The sequence below is a fragment of the Lacerta agilis genome, chromosome 2, assembly GCF_009819535.1.
Source record: "Lacerta agilis isolate rLacAgi1 chromosome 2, rLacAgi1.pri, whole genome shotgun sequence".
Classification (NCBI taxonomy): Eukaryota; Metazoa; Chordata; class Lepidosauria; order Squamata; family Lacertidae; genus Lacerta; species Lacerta agilis.
Genome location: NC_046313.1, coordinates 112358629 through 112377928, shown reverse-complemented (window position 1 = coordinate 112377928; position 19300 = coordinate 112358629). Strand labels below are relative to the sequence as shown.

At 47.3% G+C, this 19300-nt stretch overlaps 2 protein-coding genes across 2 annotated transcripts; both read left to right on the top strand.

Annotated features, from left to right (window-relative positions):
• Positions 1-614: 614 nt before the first annotated feature.
• On the top strand, positions 615-7385 carry LOC117042674 (zinc finger protein 202-like). The gene is made up of 4 exons (XM_033142266.1): positions 615-1368; positions 1991-2102; positions 5138-5620; positions 6383-7385. Exons 1-4 carry the CDS (start codon positions 637-639, stop codon positions 7009-7011), a joined length of 1956 nt encoding a protein of 651 aa, XP_032998157.1. The 5' UTR covers positions 615-636; the 3' UTR covers positions 7012-7385.
• Positions 7386-12556: 5171 nt separating this feature from the next.
• LOC117042683 (zinc finger and SCAN domain-containing protein 21-like) lies at positions 12557-18800 on the top strand. Its single transcript, XM_033142283.1, has 4 exons — positions 12557-13501; positions 14118-14184; positions 15357-15611; positions 17005-18800. The coding sequence occupies exons 1-4, from the start codon at positions 12683-12685 to the stop codon at positions 17733-17735; spliced, it is 1872 nt and encodes a 623-aa protein (XP_032998174.1). The 5' UTR covers positions 12557-12682; the 3' UTR covers positions 17736-18800.
• Positions 18801-19300: the final 500 nt, after the last annotated feature.

The following is a 19300-nucleotide window of genomic DNA, read 5'->3' as shown; positions in this document are numbered from 1 at the left end:
ATATAGACTGAGATGTGGTCTACAGTATCATGGTGGTTTTTTTTCATTTGAATGAAAAAATCATATGAATTCATGAGGATCCGTCTAGATCCGCCTTTTACCCTTTTCCCTCCAGTTCTTTGCAAGAGAAGCAGGAAGACTGCCTTGCCAGCTGTGATTCAGTGGCTGCGTACGCACCATACATTTAAAATACCACCCCCCCCCCGTCAAAGAATTATGGCAACTTAGTATACCCCACCCCATAGAACTAAAGTTTCCAGCACCCTTAACACACTATAGTTTTCAGGATTCTTCAGGGGGGAAGTTCATAAAGCGTGTGATCAGATTCGCAGCTCATTTTTGTTTTCCTTTAGGGAGAAGTAGAGTTTGCAAGAGTCGTGTCATGAAGAGTCGGACACGACTGAACAACAACAAGAGTTTGCAAGAGGAGCAAGCTGTTAGTAGCTCCTGTGCAAACTCTTAGTTTTTCTGCACACCTGTTCCTTTCAAGATCGGCTAGCTGAAATGGACGAAGTCCAGCACAAAGGCTAGGCATCCCTTGCTTGCTTCTTGCCTTCAGAAAGCAGCTCCGTTTTTTCTTTTTAAAAAAAATATTATGCGCTTGGGAACTGTTTTCAAGATTTGTCAGCGGTAAAGATGTCAGGAGAACAGGCAGCAGCTGAGGTGGTCAATCCTGGGGATCTGGAAGCAATGAAGAATGGAGCAAGGACTCTCTGCATTGCCCAGGTTGGGACGATTGGAGAGTTTGCCAGTTGGGCCGTGCCGAGACCAGGGGGGCTGGAAGCTGAGGAGGGATTGGCCCACAGCTGGGAAGTCCAATGGCAGGAGTTCCTGAAGGCGGTGAACACCCCTCACTCGGAGAGCCCAGAGTCTCCAAAGACCATGCGCTGGGAAGTTACCAAATCTTCCCTGATCCCTTCCAAAACAGTAGCTGATTTGGGACCTTGTGGAGACGTGGCGATTGGTCTTTGGCCAGGCCTCAAAGGAGGAGCTCCCAAAACCTCAGAGGATCTGGACTCTGGCAAAAGGGGAGATGGCTTTAAAGTGGGCAAAGGGATCTCAAGCAAGGGTGCCGCTGGGACAGAGACACAGCGCCAGCGCTTCCGGCTTTTCTGCTACCAGGAGGCTGAGGGACCCGGAGAGCTCTGTGACCGTCTCCATGAGCTGTGCCGTGAGTGGCTGAAGCCAGAGAAGCGCACCAAGGAGCAGATTCTGGAGCTGGTGATCCTGGAGCAGTTCTTGGCAGTCTTGCCACCGGCAATGCAGAGCTGGGTCCGAGATGGTAGTCCGGCAACCTGCTCCCAGGCTGTGGTCCTGGCTGAGGATTTCCTGATGAGACAGCGAAAGGCTGAAGGATGGGAAGGACAGGTGAGGCGAAGGAGCTGGGGAACCTCTGGTCCACTGGTCATCCCCATTTGGCTTGCAAGGCCATTTTGGGCAAGCCAAACCCACCCACCCTCTACTTGATGTCATGTATAATGGAGGGGCTTCAAAGGAACAATTGGAAACTTTAAGGCAAACACCCAATTGTTCTTTGCTGGAGCAAGAAGTGCTCCCATGATGGGCAGTGGGACGTGTGTTAAAATGGAGTGGGTTATTTTCATTTTAGCTGCAATTTCAGTGGAAACCGCTCCTCCATCCCTGTGCTACTTTTTGAGCCATTGAAAATGGGAGGTTCCAAAATTCACACAGGGCTGTTTAAAAGCCCCTTTGCAAAGAGCCACTCAGGGCTGTTGGACTTCTGGATTTTTGAGGTTAGGAGAGCGGCGTGGGGCTGTGCCCAGTGATGGCAGGGGATTGACCTTTCAGGTTTCGCCTGCCAGGCCTGGGCAGTTAAGGATCAGGCCCACCAGGCATAGAAGGCTCCTCTCCTCTCTCCTAAAAGGTTTGGCGGGATGCAGAATTGGCGATAGAACATGGATGGAGGAATGAGATCCTTCAACAGATCCTTTTTGCTCCTAGCCTCTTCTCTCTTTCCACTCTGTTCTAGGCTCTAGGAACTTTGGCAGAAGTGGTTGTAAGCCTCTCTGAAGAGGATGAGGCTGCTCCAGAATTCTGCGAGGAGATGAACAAGGAGAGCAGCCAGAATGCTGGCTTTCTAGGTATGGAATAGCTCCCTCTATTTCCAATGCTGAGTGCTGTTCCTTACCTTACGATTGGTTTTCATATATGCAGTTGTGCCAGCTGTTTTTTTAAAAAAATCTGTATATACAGGTGAAACTCGAAAAATTAGAATATCGTGGAAAGGTTCATTTCTTTCAGTAATTCAACTTAAAAGGTGAAACTAATATATGAGATAGACTCATGACATGCAAAGCGAGATATGTCAAGCCTTTGTTTGTTATAATTGTGATGATTATGGCGTACACCTGGTGAGAACCCCAAATTAACAATTTCAACTTTGGGGTTTTCATCAGCTGAACACCAAAATATCACAATTTTAACAAATAAGGGCTTGACATATCTCGCTTTGCATGTCACTAGTCTATCTCATATATTAAACTCCAGTAGCTAATGAAAACAATTGCTTACATAAATGGAATTTTCCACAATATTCAAATTTTTTGAGTTTCACCTGTATAGGCAATGGTTAGAAATTTGTTTGATAGAAGCAATTGAACTTCATCCCAGAAGCAGAAAGCTGACTTAAAAATGCTTGCTGTACTAGGAAGGTATTTTGTCAAGTGGCAGAATTAGAGCAGGGAGTGGAAGCTCACAGAGCCCATCCAGTTAAACCCCCTGCATGTGTAATTCAGAATGTGACCACAGCATCCCTGACAGATCCTTGCCCAGCCTCTACACCAGGGGTCAGCAACCTTTTTCAGCTGTGGGCAGGTCCACTGTCCCTCAGACCATGTGGTGGGCTGGACTATATTTTTTTTGGGGGGGGGGGAAGGGAGGAATGAATGAATTCCTATGCCCCACAAATAACCCAGAGGTGCATTTTAAATAAAAGCACACATTCTACTCGTGTAAAAACACCAGGCAGGCCCCACAAATAACCCAGAGGTGCATTTTAAATAAAAGGACACATTCTACTCATGTAAATACACCAGGCAGGCCCCACAAATAACCCAGAGGTGCATTTTAAATAAAAGGACACATTCTACTCATGTAAATACACCAGGCAGGCCACACAAATAACCCAGAGATGCATTTTAAATAAAAGCACACATTCTACTCATGTAAATACACCAGGCAGGCCCCACAAATAACCCAGAGATGCATTCTAAATAAAAGGACACATTCTACTCGTGTAAAAACACCAGGCAGGCCCCACAAATAACCCAGAGATGCATTTTAAATAAAAGGACACATTCTACTCATGTAAAAACATGCTGATTCCTGGACCATCCGCAGGCCAGATTGAGAAGGCAATTGGGCTGCATCTGGCCCCTGGGCCATAGGTTGCCTACCCCTGCTCTACACCTCCAGAGAAGGAGAACCCCACCTGCACACCACCAAGGCTTTCTGCTCCACTTTCAAGCAGCCCTTACTGCCAGAAAACATTTAGCCAAAAGCTGCCTCCTTGCAATTTCCACCATTCCTACCAGTCTGCCGCCTGGAGCAGCAGAGATCAAGGGAGAAATCCCGTAGCAAGATCTCCTGAAATGAGCGGCGTCAAGATCCATTGGATGTCCGGCTGAGCCAGGGTATTCCGGTTTACTGCCTATCCTCAGCTTAGCCAGAGATTCACCGGCACATCTTCCCGCATCCTGGTTCAGTCAGGACCCAGCCAGTATAAGACTCGAAAAGGGGGCATTTGAGGGGAGGCTCAGTTCTCCCCAGCTCCTTCTGGGGTAGTTTGTCCACCTTTGGTCCTTACCTGCGCTCGGCTCACTTTCATCTGTTGCTCCTAGAAGCTGTCACCATGTGACAGTGGCCACAATCCCAGGAAACGGATTCGACTAGCCGGCTAAACCAGGTGGGTCTCAAACCCTCGGTGAGTTAGGGACTTCCCCTGCACATGAAGACAGGCTCCAGCGATTTGAGCAGATGCAACCAAAAGTGGGTCCAGTGATTAAGAAGGTGGTGATTTCTGCATGTGCTGTAGAGGGAAATGGGGGGCAGCCTGGGAAGGAAAACTCTGATCCTGAACCTGTGCTGCCTTGTGGGATATCTTCAGGAGAATAAAAGGCTATGGAGCAAACCCTACCCAAATCCAGAGTGGATTCCCTAAGATAGTTGGATAGTGCTGTCTACGCCTCCTTCCAGCCACTTCTGCAGCCAGGCTGGGGCCAAACGTATTGCTCTGCTATCCTCAGCAAGGCTGAGAGAGAGGTCTTGTTGTCTGGGCAGCCCAGGATCCCCATACACACTGCCCAGGCTTGCACCCCGGAGAGGTGCTGCTAGTGCAAACTAATAATAATAATAATAGTAGTAGTAGTAGTAGTAGTAGTAGTAGTAGTTACAGGTAGGTAGCCGTGTTGATCTGCCATAGTCAAAACAAAAAATAAATAAATAAATAAATAAATCTTTCCAGTAGCTCATACCAAGAACAAACTTAGTTGGTCTCTAAGGTGCTACTGGAAGGATTTTTTTTTATTTTGTAGTAGTAGTAATAATAATAATAATTATTATTATTATTATTATTATTATTATTATTTATTTATACCCTGCCCATCTGGCTATGTTTCCCCAGCCACTCTAGGCGGCTCCCAACAAAATAAATAAAATAATCATAATCATAATCATAATGTGATAAATCATCAAACGTTAAAAACTTACCTAAACAGGGCAGCCTTCAGATGTCTTCTAAAAGTCAGATAGTTGTTTATTTCATTGACATCTGATGGGAGGGCGTTCCACAGGGCAGGTGCCACTGCTGAGAAGGCCCTCTGCCTGGTTCCCTGTAGCTTTGCTTCTCGCAGTGAGGGAACCGCCAGAAGGCCCTCGGCGCTGGATCTCAGTGTCTGGGCTGAATGATGGGGGTGGAGACGCTCCTTCAGGTATACTGGGCTGAGGCTGTTTAGGGCTTTAAAGGTCAGCACCAACACTTGGAATTGTGCTTGGAAATGTTATACTTCACCCCGGGAAGCGCACTCCATTGTCTCGAGACAGACGGGTGACAACGACATTTGGGGCAGGGTTTCCCCCGCCCATTTTCCCTGCTTACCCCAATCCCCCTCCGTTCCAGGAAGCAATGAACTGAGAAACGAGAATGACGTGGGAAGAGAGGAGCTGGAGGTCAGCTTCGGGGTTCTCGGTATAGCGGAGCAGCATGAGGAAAGCTGGCAGGAGAGATCCGTGACGGCGGCTGCTTGTGAACAGCTCCCTGAACTCTCAGTCCCACCTCTGGGGACACGGGAGAGGAGGAGCACATTCTCCCAGAGGAGCGTGACCCAGAGGCAAGACCCTGAATACCAGAGAACACCCACAGAGCCCAAGCTCTACATATGCACAGTCTGCGGACGTAGCTTCACACGGAGACCGAATCTCAATCGGCATCAGAAGCTCCACACGGAACAGAAGTCCCACTGGTGTGCGGTTTGTGGGCAGGGCTTCACTCGGAGGGACACCCTCGTGAAACACCAGAGAGTTCACAAAGACGGGGTGACGGCTGGACCAAGAGGCCAAGCGGGGGAAATAGCCGCAAAGTCTCCCAGAATCACAACAGCAGGTGTGTAAATTTTAAAGCAGGTGTGTGGAACTGGATCACGAATGTGAGCCTGCTAGTCCTTAACCCTTTCTGCCCTGCCACTGGTCGGTTTGCACCAGTGTTCAAAATTAGCCAGGCGCCGGGCACATTTTGCTTTCAACCACTTGCGACCAAGCAAAGAAGCCTGGAAGCCAGGATGGCGCCTGATGTCTCCACCATCTGGGGTCCTTGGATCTGGGCTGTTTTCACACACCACTACCCCATCCTGTAGAATTCTATCTGTTATCTTTTATCCGCGCAATCGGAATGAATTTTTTGGAACCAAATTGCTTTTTCTGTGCAGTCTGTTTTCAGAAAAACAGGTCGGAATAGGCCAATATATATGTGGACAGTCCCTGGCTCAAGTGACTTTTCTTCTTTTAATTTCTTGGAGACTCAGTTGGTCTCTAAGGTGCTACTGGAAATAATTTTCTATTTTGTTTCTTCTTTTAAGTTGGTGGTTCCCAAACTTTTTTTGGCCTAGCCCTACCTAAGCATCTCTAAAATCCTGGTGCTCCCCCCCCCATGACATATAATTCTTATTATTCAAAAAGTGAACTCCTATTCATGTGGAGGAAGCCTAAAAGGCCATTAATTTGGTCTAAATGGGGGGGATTGTCGGTGTAATTCCTCATCTCAGATCATGAGACTCTTAATCCCAGGGTCGTGGGTTTGAGTCCCATGTTGGTTAAGAATTCCTGCATTGCAGGAGGTAATTCTATGATTCTCTGTCTTTCATTCCAGCAGGTCCTGTGTGGACAATTCAGGATGACGGTGAGCTGCTTTGGGTCCCGTCGGAAGGAAACGAAGTGTGTGGAGAGGAGAAGCAAGGTGATGAAAAGAGGAGAGAAGGAAGAACAACAGTGACTTGGAGGGATAAGCCCGTGGAAGAAGAGCTTCACTTCAAATTCACAGTCCCAAAAGCGGGACACCAAGGAGCGGGAAGGGCAGTGTGCTCCGTCTGCGGGAAAAGCTTCACTCGCAGATCCACCCTTAACAGACACATGGGAGCCCACACGGGAGTGAGGCTGCACAAGTGTTTGGACTGCGGGAAGACGTTCAGCCCGGTGGTGTCGGAACGTCGGAGACCCAAGGCAAAGACGGCAGGCGCAGGGAGGAAAATGTATCAGTGTGAGAAGTGTGAGCGGGGCAGCCGTCCAAAGCCGAGCCTTAATGGCCGCAAGAGGACGAATCGGTTCAGGTGTTTGGAGTGCGGCCACAACTCCAGCTGTCGGTCACACCTTCTTAGACACCAGAGAATCCACACGGGAGAGAAACCATATCTGTGCCCCGTCTGCGGGAGGAAGTTCCGCCAGGCCGTGCATCTTCTCAAGCACGAGAGGACGCATGGAAATAAGAAGCCACATTTCTGATGGCAAGGGAGGAACATCAAAACTGTGCGTGTCTAGATGGCAGGGGACACAAGCGAGGCTGTATGTGCCCCGCAATCCATGTCTGGATTGATCTTGATGGTGTTTGCTGCAGGTGCATTGTAGGTTGATAAAATGGAAGATCCCAAAGCTTGTGCTCCACGGTAAAGGTCCCCAGCTAAAAATGGATTTCACATCCACATGAGGAAGCTCCAGGGGTTTCAGACGGCAAGCTGAGCATCCATCAGTTGCTCCATGCGATGGATAAAATGGCAAACGTCGTTCACATCAGCACAAGGAGTGTCATGGTCTGGATCATAAGTAGTACTGTACATTCGTACCTTGGATCCCGAACTCCTTGCAAGTTGAACATTTTGGCTCCCAAAACCTGGAAGTGACTGTTCCACTTTGCGAAATATTTTTGGAAGCCAAACGTCCAACGGGGCTTCCGCGGCTTTCATTTTGAGGGCCTGCCGTTCCATTTGGGCTATGAAAGCATTGGCACATACACACTTGAATATCAGAACTAGGGGGTATTTTAATAAAATATTTTTTTTATTAAAAAAAATAAAAATAAAAGCAAACCCGCAATGGTTGTCACAAATCCCATAAATAGAGAATGTAGCCTTCTTAGGGACTGCCTCAATGACCAGCATGTTTCTGCAACATATAGTGTTAGATTTAAATAAATTGCTCTTTTGTAAGGGTAATTGTTTGTTTGTTTTTGTAGCAGGCATTATTGTATATCTATTACTTCATCAAATTTCAATAACACCCTTCATCTGAGGACCACAGGGCATTTTACATATAAGAACACAAAAACACAAAACATAGTAACAAACAAAACAACAAACAAACCAGTAATCCCCCTGGGAGAAGAGGAATCTTTTTGCCTGGCGCCTAAAGATAGTTAATGAAAACACCAGGAGAGCCTCCCTGGGGAGAGCAGTCCACAAATGGGGAGCCACTGCTGAAAAGGACCTGCTTTCGTGTTGCCGCCCTCCAGACACCTCATGGAGGCATATGAAGACAAACAAAGCATTTTTGTTCGAAACATTTTCAGAGAATCACAGAATAGTAGATTTGGAAAGGACCCTGCTATGAGTTTTTAATATTATGTTGGTAGCTGCCTAGAGTGGCTGGGGAGGCCTAGCTGGGCAGGGTATAAGTAAACAACAACAACAAATTATGATTTTGATTACCGTATTTTTCGCTCCATAAGACGCACTTTTTTCCTCCTAAAAAGTAAGGGGAAATACCTGTGCGTCTTATGGAGCGAATGGTGGTCCCTGGAGCTGAATTGCCCAGGGGCCAAAAGCAGATTGTGCTATTTAATTTACAAAGAGAAAAGGGAGTGTTGAAAGGACCCCGCTCAGCAGCTGATCAGCAAGAGATCGGGAGAGAGATAAGTCCCGGCTCCCTTTCAGCCCCGCCCTCCTTTGTTGAATGTGCTGCAGAGGGAGGTTGTTTTTTTCCCCAGGACATGTGACTGGCTGATTAGATTATCTGTCTGGCAACAGTAGAAAGGCTCCCTTTCCTTAAGATTTTTCAGAAATGTGAGTTAAACCCCATAAAAATGGGGCTTTTCCTCTTTGCTTTTCCCCCTTTGCAAAAGGAGCTTTGCTTTTCCCCCTTTGCAAAAAAAGCTGCAAAACCTTTAGCTGATCCTCAACCCCCCCCCCAAAAAAACCCCAGGGCTTTTCCCTTTGCAAAAAAAGCTGCAAAACTTTTAGCTGATCCTTAAAAAAGGCCTTTTGCCTTTGCAAAAAAGCTGCAAAACTTTTAGCTGATCCTCAAAAAAGCCAGGGCTTTTCCCTTTGCAAAAAAGCTGCAAAACTTTTAGCTGATCCTCAAAAAAAGCAAAACAAAACAAAACAGGGCTTTTAGAGGAGGAAAACCAGAAAAATATTTTTTTTTCTTGTTTCCTCCTCTGAAAATGAGGTGCGCCCTATGGTCCAGTGCGTCCTATGGAGCGAAAAATACGGTATGTTATCACTTTAGAACGTAAGAGGAGTCTTCTGGATCAGACCAAAGGCTCATCTAGTCTGGCATCCTGTTCTCACAGGGGCCGACCTGTGGAAAACCAGCAAGCAGGATTCAAGCACAATAGCCCTTCCCCCCTCTTTTGGTTTCCAGCAACTGGTATTCAGAAGCATTGCTGCCTCCAGCCATGGAGGCAAAGCAGAGCTATCCTGGCTAGTAGCCTCTGTGAACTTGCTCAGTCCTCTCTTGAAGCTGTCCAGGTTGGGAAAAACCTGGATCAGGTTAGGGGGTGTCCCTAAGGGCTGAATCATAGAATCATAGAGTTTTTAAACTATGTGCTGTGGGAAGAAGCCCTTTCTTTGGTCTGTCCTGATTCTCCCAATGTTCAGCATCGCTGGATGTCCTCGAGTTCTAGTATTAAGAGAGGAGAAAAACTTTATTCACTTGCACAATTTTATTTGCCTCTTATCGTGTCTTCCTTTACTTGCCTTTTCCCTAACTAAAAAGCCCCAAACGTTGCAGCCTTTTCCTCACATGGGAGCTGCCTGTTTTTTTCTCAGCTGTGCAATATCCTTTTTGAGTTGAGGTGACCAGAACTGTATACAGTATTCCAAGTGCAGTCTTCTAGAAACAAATAAAAATATGCTCCCAGAAGCACACTGGGTTGCATTCAACAAAAAGTCCAATGCAGGGCAGACCCATTGAAATCAATGGGCCTAAGTTAGTGGTGTGCTGCTCACGGCAACTTGGAAGCAGTGGATCATGTCCTCCTGTCATGCTCCCTCTATAAAGATCTGAGGTCCAAATTTATTACTCCACTCTTACTCACTATCCCAGGCCGTCCATCTGTGAATACGTTGTTCTTCCTCTTATCTGATCAAAATGAGCTGACAGCAACAAACGTTGCTAGATTTATTGAGGGCGCAATGAGATTAAGGGCCACTATTTGAACGACAGTCATAACCATTTGACCGATCTTTTTACCCACTATTGTTTTTAAACTGCACATTGTGTATCTTCTGTTGCAATGGCTGCTGGCTATGCAAATAAAGTTGTTGTTGTTGTTGTTGTTGTTACATAATAATAATAATAATAATAATAATAATAATAATAATATAGCAGTCACGAAATTAGACGACACCTGCTTCTTGGGAGAAAAGCAATGACAAACCTAGACAGCATCTTAAAAAGCAAATACATCACCCTGCCGACAAAGGTCCGTATAGTTAAAGCTATGGTTTTCCCAGTAGTAATGTACGGAAGTGAGAGCTGGACCATAAAGAAGGCTGATCGCCGAAGAATTGACGCTTTTGAATTATGGTGCTGGAGGAGACTCTTGAGAGTCCCATGGACTGCAAAAAGATCAAACCTATCCATTCTCAAGGAAATCGGCCCTGAGTGCTCACTAGAAGGACAGATCCTGAAGTTGAGGCTCCAGTACTTTGGCCACCTCATGAGAAGAGAAGACTCCCTGGAAAAGACCCTGATGTTGGGAAAGATGGAGGGCACAAGGAGAAGGGGACGACAGAGGATGAGATGGTTGGACAGTGTTCTCGAAGCTACTAACATGAGTTTGGCCAAACTGCGAGAGGCAGTGAAAGATAGGCGTGCCTGGCGTGCTCTGGTCCATGGGGTCACGAAGAGTCGGACACGACTGAACGACTGAACAACATTATTATTATTATTATTATTATTATTATTATTATTATTATTATATTATTATTATTATTATTATTAGTGGTGTGCCCATTCACTTCATGTAGGAACGTTTATAATACAGTTTAGTTTAGTTGCAGAGTCAAACGTTTCCTTACTGAGGTCTGCACAGCAGCAAAACGGCTTGCTGACTCGTTAAGAGTCTTTCTTAGTTGCGAATCCCTTTTATCCCTCTTAAAAACAATACACATGAATCTGTTATAATAAAACAAAGTAGTTTACTTTCAGATTCATACTTAGGTTACAAAATAAACTATATGTTACATATTAGTGAGCCTTAACAACTCCTTCATAGCATCTAGCAGCAGCAGCAGCTTAACTGTTCAACGGTCCAAACAAACTGACACAGAGATGACAGTTGGTCCTTCTTGGAATGTTGGAGTTGACTGACACATCCCACGCATCAATCGGTCTACTCTGAGTAAGGCAAGCGTTGAAGAGCCCCTGCCATTTCTTGGGAAGGGAAGCTAGACCACAACTGTGCGTGTGTGTTTTTTGTTTTTTTTTAAATTTAAAACTAGTTTTCCCCCATCCCACCCCCGCCTGAAAGTTTCTTCTTAGCAGAGGACTACATTTCCCAGGAGCCTTTGCGAGACTAAAAAAGATGATACTGTTTCTAAGCACCACCTGCGCGTGCAAATTTATGTAGAAAGTAAGAATCGGGGGCGGGAGAAGAAAAAGAAAAGCCCTTTTTGTACAAGTGAATCTGAACGGCAGAAAGGTAAAACAAACAAACAAAACAGAGCACAAGTAATCATAGAGATGAGGGGGTGTTTGGGTTTGTTTTTTTAAATGTCTATGCAAATAATGTAGGCAAACCCCTTCCTGCTCTGATCCCGCCCACGGAAACAGCTTTTAATATATACAGTATAAATATATATGTATGTACAGTACACCATCTCTCCTGGACTGAAGTGGTCGTTTTGCAGCTGCAGAGCCCTCCTCCAGGGCAGTGTCAGGTGAGTGTCAGGTTGCTGGGAGGGAGATCAGAGTTGTTTTGGGGCGGGGAAGAAGACCCCTAAGCTTTCAATTCCCTTGTACGCTTGCATGGGATGGGAGTAAGCCCCATTGACTGCAATCACAGCGTCTTTTCCCCAGTAAATGCTTGTATGAGTGTCAGGAATGGGGCATCATAAGAGCCTCGGTTGTTTGTTTGTTTTTACTGATTTGGAAAAAGTGCAGAGAGAGAAAGGTTTCATGTTTGACTTACTATATTGTTGTTGTTTATTAGTTATATTTTTTCCCCAAGGAGCTGAAGGTGGCACACCTAATATTCCTCCTCCCCATTTTATCCTCACAACATCCCTGTGAAGCAGGCTAGGCTGGGAGGCAGTGACTGGCCCAGGGTCACCAGTGAGCTTCGTGGCAGAGTGGGGATTCGAACCCTGGTTAATGAGGTCCTAGTCCATACATTTAACCACACCACACACCACATTGGTTCTCCAGGGAAAGGATTTAAATCTCAGGATGGCCACTCGCCAAGCAAGGCTTTCCCTGCTCTGGGTATCTGGTGTCAAGAGAAACGAGTTCGAATCACACGTTTGCTTTTATTTTTGGAATATTCAAGCCGTTTACAGGATTTGTTACGGTCAAAACAATATGATCACAAATGAATTAAGAAACCCAATGGTAGGGCTGGCCCTTTGGATTTGTGTATTTCAGAGGTGGGGAACCTGCTGTGTGTGTCCATGTGTTTTGGGAGACTCAAACTCCCATCAGCTCCAGCCAGTGTGGTGATGGCACTTGTGGTCTAGTGACATCAGGATGGCCACAGGTTCCCAAACAATAGTGCATTTTCTTTCTCGGTTCCTGAAACCCTGTTTTCTCTTTTCAAAGGTGTCCTCTTAACGCCATTCTCAAGCACTAGAGACCGACAAAAGAACAGAAAGCCACTTCGCAATCCAAGAAGCGCCATTTGCTGCAAACAGGAGTCCATCTCTGCACTGGGACACGAGGGCCCTTTGCTGGAAACAAAATGGCTGCCGAACAGACGGCCACAGTGGGATTCAGCCTCCAGTTCCAGGCAGCCCTGGAGAAGTGGATGCAGCCGGGGTTCAAAATTCAGGAGCATGGCCCAGCAATTCCCAAAGCAGGGGACAAGGTGGTAGGAGCGGGAAAGTCCTCGACAGTGCTCTCTGAAGGGAGAATTGGGGGATTTGTTCAAAGGGCACCAGCGCAGCAGGTTAAACAGGAACCAGGAGATGTGCTGCACCAGCAGTGGGAATCTCAGTGGCAGGACTTCTTGAAGATGGTGGAGTCCCAACAATCTCAATGGAGAACCGCACCATTGCCAGAGGAGCCATCCCCATGGGATGACACAAAATCTTTCCTGGCCTCCTTCGAGAAAGTGGCCGAAGCCTGCCGGTGGCCCAAGGAAGAGTGGGCAGCCCAACTCCTGCCGGCCCTCAGTGGAGAAGCCGAACAGGCCTTCAGCAGCCTGAAGGCTGGAGACAAGGAGGATTATGGGAAAGTGAAGGTGGCCATCTTGCGAAAGGAGGCCATGAGGAGGGAGGAGGTGCGTCAGGACTTCAGGGGCTTCTGCTACCAGGAGGCTGAGGGGCCCAGAGGGGCCTACAGCCAACTCCAGGAGCTTTGCTCCCGGTGGCTGAAAGTCGAGAGGCACACGAAGGAGCAGATCCTGGAGCTGCTGATCCTGGAGCAGCTCCTGACCGTTCTGCCAATGGAGATCCAAAGCTGGGTGAGGGAGTGCGGCCCGGAGACCTGCTCCCAGGCGGTGGCCCTGGCAGAGGGGTTCCTGCAGCTGCAAGAGGAAACACGAAAGCAGGGAAAGGAGGTGAGGCCATTTTTAGCCTGAGATGATCCGTTATCGATGTGCCAGCTGTGTGATGTCAGAGTGACCCTTCTGCATTGTGCAAACAGCCCATGACATTCCTCCAAAACACCCACAAAGAGGTGCATGGTTTAAGGGGGCTGAGATTTGTGTGGAAACCCTTTTCCTTTCACGGAGCTGCAGTTCCCAGAGTGGTTTAACAATCAAATCCTCCTCACGAGGAATTGTGGAAATTTTAGCTCTGTGAGCGGAATAAGGGTCTCCATGCAAAACTCAGTCTCCTTAACAAACTACCATTCCCAAGATTCTTTGGGGATGGAAGCCATGCTGTAATAGTGTTTTCAATTTGTTTTGTCTATTTCTAACATTCTGTGTTATCTTTTTGTATTCTTATCTCCTTGTTTTTATTGCAGAGCATTCTGTGGCCTGTGCAAAAGGTGGTCTATAAATCATCTCAGTAATTCAAGTCCTTCCCTGGCCTGAGAGAGGTCAAGAGGAAGCGGTTCATTCACTCCTTGGGAGTGGATTTGAGGAGACTTGTCTTTCCCTTCCCAAGATGTCTCCCCTTTCCAGCACTTGCGTCTCCCTGTTGAAAGGGATGTTCTCTGCTCCTTTCCAGAAGCAGATCCCATCTGAGGAGGTGGAGGCTAAGCTGGAGGTGGATGAAGGAGACTTCGGCTCAATGGGTGAGTTGAAGTTACAGGTGGGTAGCCGTGTTGGTCTGCCATAGTCGAAACAAAATAGAAAATTCTTTCCAGTAGCACCTTAGAGACCAACTGAGTTTGTTCTTGGTATGAGCTTTCGTGTGCATGGACACTTCTTCAGTTGAGATGCTGTGTGGCTCGCCTTGGTGAAATTCCCTCAGGTGGCCATATATTGTATGCACCTTTCAGTGGCCGAGGCCCTTGCTGACTGAAGTGGGCAGGCACCACCCAGGAGGATAACCTTCTCGGTGTTGGCCCCAGCTCCAAGGAATACCAACCCTAGAGAGGCCCACCTAGGCCTGTCACTGTCTACTTTCTGGTGCCGGATGAAAACTGGCTCCTCAAAGGGCTTTTGCAATTGGCCGAGGTTTTTTTCAGCAGTGTCATTTTGGTTTTCTGCTCTGCTTGGGGTACAAGCCATTAAAAGTAGGATGGAACAAGCCACGTATAATCCCAATCAACACAGTATTCAAAATGGGGAAAGGTTCTGAATATTAATAACAATTACACAAACAAAGCAATTTGCATCAATGCTATTGTACGCTTGAAGAAAGATTGAGCTTAAATGGCAGTATAACCCCAAAAAGCAGCAAATATGATTTCCGCTGTTTTTCTCTCTATCTCCTCCTCTCCCGTGTCTTTTGGTTGATCCAATAGCAACTGACTTCTGGATTGTCTTTGCTAATGAAAGGAAATATGGGATGTATAAACATACTTTTGGGTTTCCTGTTGGGACATCTATCTGGTTGGCCATGGTGATGACAGGATGCTGAACTAAATGGCTTTGACTTTGGCTGGCTGTAGGCTCTCCTCATGTTCTCAACATTTTTATAGTCACTTCTAGAGTTAAAAGCACTTCATGAAACTTATCCAGGGGGCCATGCCAGGTTAGTGAGAGGTTGTGGCTTTGGGAGAGTTCCAGACAGAGAGGCCTGGAAGGCTGAATTTGGCCCCTGGGCAGCTGCTAGTTGCCTAAGTAATTCTAGACTAGTTGGACCAAAAAGTGCAAGGTGGCTTCTTGTGGATTTCTTTCAAAACTTCTGATCCCGTCCAAGAAATAAAACGTAGGTTCATGGTGGAAAATCCGTTGGGGAAAACCATGCCCTGTGTGCCCAGGGAATGAGTTTCTGTATTTCATTTTCTCATTTCTCCAGACAAAAGAGGAGTGTGTATCAAGGAGGTGGAGAAATGTGGGCCGGAAAATTCCACCCAAATAAGGCCATGTGAAAGAGAGTCTGCCGGGAGAGGAGAAAACGTTCCTCCACTTTGTGAAAAGGCCTCAGAGAGTCAGCGTAGGCCTTGGTGGCAGCAGATCAGCCTCCCTGGAGCAGGAGCGGTCGGATCCATTCCAGGTGCAGGAGGCTACAAGGAGCTCTGCCAAGCCTCAGGCCACCAGGTGACGCAGACCGGTAAGAGACAAAACGCCTGCAGAGTTTGCTGGAGAAGCTTCAGTCACGGGTCAAATTTCACTGAACATCAGAGAATAAACACAGGAGAAAAGCTGTACAGCTGCTTGCATTACAGGCAGAGGTTCAGTCGCAGGTTGAATCTTAACTGTCATCAGAGAATCCACATAGAATAGAATAGAATAGAATAGAATAGAATAGAATAGAATAGAATCATAGAGTTGGAAGAGACCACAAGGGCCATCCAGTCCAACCCCCTGCCAAGCAGGAAACACCATCAAAGCATTCCTGACAGATGGCTGTCAATCCTCTGCTTAAAGACCTCCAAAGAAGTCCACAACCTCCCGAGGGAGACGATTCCACTGTTGAACAGCTCTTAGTGTCAGAAAGTTTTTTCATATGTTTAGTCAGAATCTCCTTTCTTGTAACTTGAAGCCATTGGTTCAAGTCCTGCCTTCTGGAGCAGGAGAAAACAAGCTTCCATGTGACAGCTCTTAAGGTATTTGAAGATGGCTATATCACATTTCCTCTCAGTCTCCTCTTTTCCAGGCTAAACATACCCAATGCCTTCAAGGCTTAGTTTCCAGACCCTTGATCATCTTGGTTGCCCTCCTCTGCACACATTGCAGCTTGTCAACGTCCTTCATAAATTGTAGTGCCCAAAATTGGACACAGTATTCCAGGTGTGGTCTGACCAAGACAGAATAGAGTGGTACTATTACGTCCCTTTACCTGGACACTATACTACTGTTGATCAGAATGCTGAGCTAGACAGGCCACATACACACCCCTCCCTGTGACTCAGGGTTGGAGGGCAAATGCAGCCCTCCAAGCATCTCTATCTAGCCCTTGGGACCTTCCACAGGCCTCACCCCATTCCAGCCTTTTTTATATACACTCAGATATTTTTGCATAGATGGGCTTTGTCCTTGAACCCTGATAAGGATGCCCGCGTGCTCATCTGGACGGAGGACAGAGGGGTGTGTGAGAGTGCACATAGAAACTTCGCCTCCCGTAAAAAATAAATTTTGTATCCATTGCTCCACCCACTTCTGCCTTTGGCCCCAGCCACTACGGAGACCGTAGACCTTGGGTTGACAAGGGTTCCTCACCTCTTGGTCCAGAGGGTGAGATAAAATTACCAGTGAGAGGTCTCTCAATATCTCTGAGCTGCAACAGTGCAGTAGAACCTCCAGTCTCGGAGGCAGTATACCTCTAAATACCAGCTCTTGGGGACACACAGCGGGAGGAAGGGCGGTTTTCCTCATGCCCTCCTTGTGAGCCGAGCATCATGGGAAACAGGATGCTGGGATGGATAGGACTCTCCTCATTTCCTCCCTTTCCATGTGCCTAGCGGTACCATCTTGACTCCACCCCTTTCTTTCAACCCTAACAGGTTATTGGCCCAAGAGCGAGAACGAAGAAAATCACCGAGGCGTTTTGGAGCAATCTGAAACAACAGCAGTCGTTTCAAGATTGGCGACTGAGAACACCATGGCTCGGGCTGAAAAAAGTGGGGAGGCATCTGAGGGTCAGCGCAGGAAATGGCAGGAAGGAAATGCCCTGAAGAGAAGGACAGGCCAATCCACTACCTGTGGGGTGGAGGGTAAGGCGCCCAGCGAAAATCTGCCACAGCCCAAACAAAAGATGTTTGCTGCGCTTCCTGAGAGAGCTTTCAAGCTCCGTGCGCCAGGCCACTGCAGGCGCGAGCGGCTGCACAAGGCGGGGATGCCCTTCCGCTGCGCCGAGTGCGGGAAGAGCTTCATACACCAGCGAACCCTCAGCACACACCAGAGGCTCCACACCGGAGAGAAGCTCTATGAGTGCCCCGACTGCGGGAAGAAATTCCTCAGCAAGTCAAAGCTCGCCAGGCACCGGCGGCTGCACACCGGGGAGCGGCCATTCAAGTGTTTGTACTGCTGGCGGAGCTTCAGCCAGAGCTACAACCGGACGGAGCACGAGAGAACTCACACAGGGGAGAAGACGAAGCACAACTGGGCAGCCCGCGCGACGAACGTGGGTGGCAGCTCCTGTGTCGCTGCTCACGAAGGAGCCCGTAAAAGCGAGAGACCCTATAAAGGTTCCTATCAGGGGAACTGCCCCCCTTCAGGCTCTGAGGAAACGTAGAAGGGCCCAACCCCCGGAAGGAAAAAGGAAGAACTTGTAACGTTGGCCCAAGCATGGGAAAGCCTCTGTTCTGAAGATGCTCCTCATTAGATTTCACTTGATTGGCTGAAGGGGGAGCACGTGTTATAGATGGGTGCAGCAAGCAGGTTGCTTATTGCTTGATAGGGTCACTCTGCAGAGGGGTGGAAGAGTGAGAGGAAGAAGCAACTAGGGAGAAAGAGGAGGTGGAGAACTAGGGAGAAAGGGGCAGCAGCTGGCCAAGGAAGACATGGGGACCTAGGAAAGGGGGGGGGTTGTCTGCGGGCTGCAGTAGGTCTGGGTAGCCCATGGCCCACCAGGGTTGTTGGACTTCAACCCACATCAGCCTCAGCCGGTGTGGTGAATGGTTCAGGGATGGTAGAAGCTTCAGTCCAATAATATATGGAGAGCCACAGATTCATCAACCCTGGTCCACAGGCCTTTCCCCTCTTTTCCTAATTCAGGGATGGGGAAACAACAGCCCTCCGGTTGTTGCTCCCCTCAACTTCCATCAGGAACCCCAGTGAGGGATTAACACCACCATCATTATTCCTATTAATTAGTGACTTTGCTCAGAAAAGTGATTCAAGGCGACTTAGAACACTGCATAAACATCAATACCAATTACAAGAATCAAACCGATGCGAACGTACAAAACACATGTGTACAAATACGAGGAACCTTCCTCACTAGAAGAGGTCACAAGTACTTAAAAGCCCTTCAGAATGAGCTAAAATGGGCGCGTAAAATAGGTAAAGATGGTGCCAGGCGAGCCTCCCTGGGGAGAGGATTCCACAAGCACCACTTGAGCCACCACTTTGGGCCTCAGATGACTATTGCAAGGTCCGGGTGCAAGTACATGGAGCAATATGTAACTGAAAGAGGCCTCAATACTTTTGGAACTACCAGCCGCTTTAGATGAACTCTGTGAAAAATAACAACAGTTAGAATGGACTCTGATATCTGTGTATCCCCTTCTTCTTCCTTCTGATTTATTTGGATGATTCAAAGACCTGTGTTCCTTTGTTATCTTGAGATAAATGTCTATCGAGTAAAATCAATAAAAAATTATCTATGTCTTGACTATACCGGCTGCAGCTGTTGAGAGAGTCACATGTTCCCCATGGCAGAAGCAGGGGAAGAAGACTAGAGGGAAGAGCTTGGGTGGGATGTAAACCTTGAGAGGTCAAACGTGCAGAGAGGGGAGGCACACTTGGAAAGGACTCTGTTTGATCTGAAGTAGCGGATCCAAACTCGAGATTCTGTCAGGTATTGTCATTTGAGCATATTCAAAGAACACATCTTTTTACAGCTGCTGGACCTCTCAGCCGATTTCACAAATAAAGTGCAACTTTATTATTTTTTTCTAATTCTGATTTCAACCAGGAGCTTTGAAACGTTTGCAGTTCCTGCCCTCTTAATACCACCTGCGTTTTAGAATTTATAACTATGGCAACCCCTTTGTAAGGCACCTTGACTCTTGGAAAAAAGCGGGATATACCGGTAAATAAATATAATAAAGGTGAAGATAAAGCTGCTCTTGAACT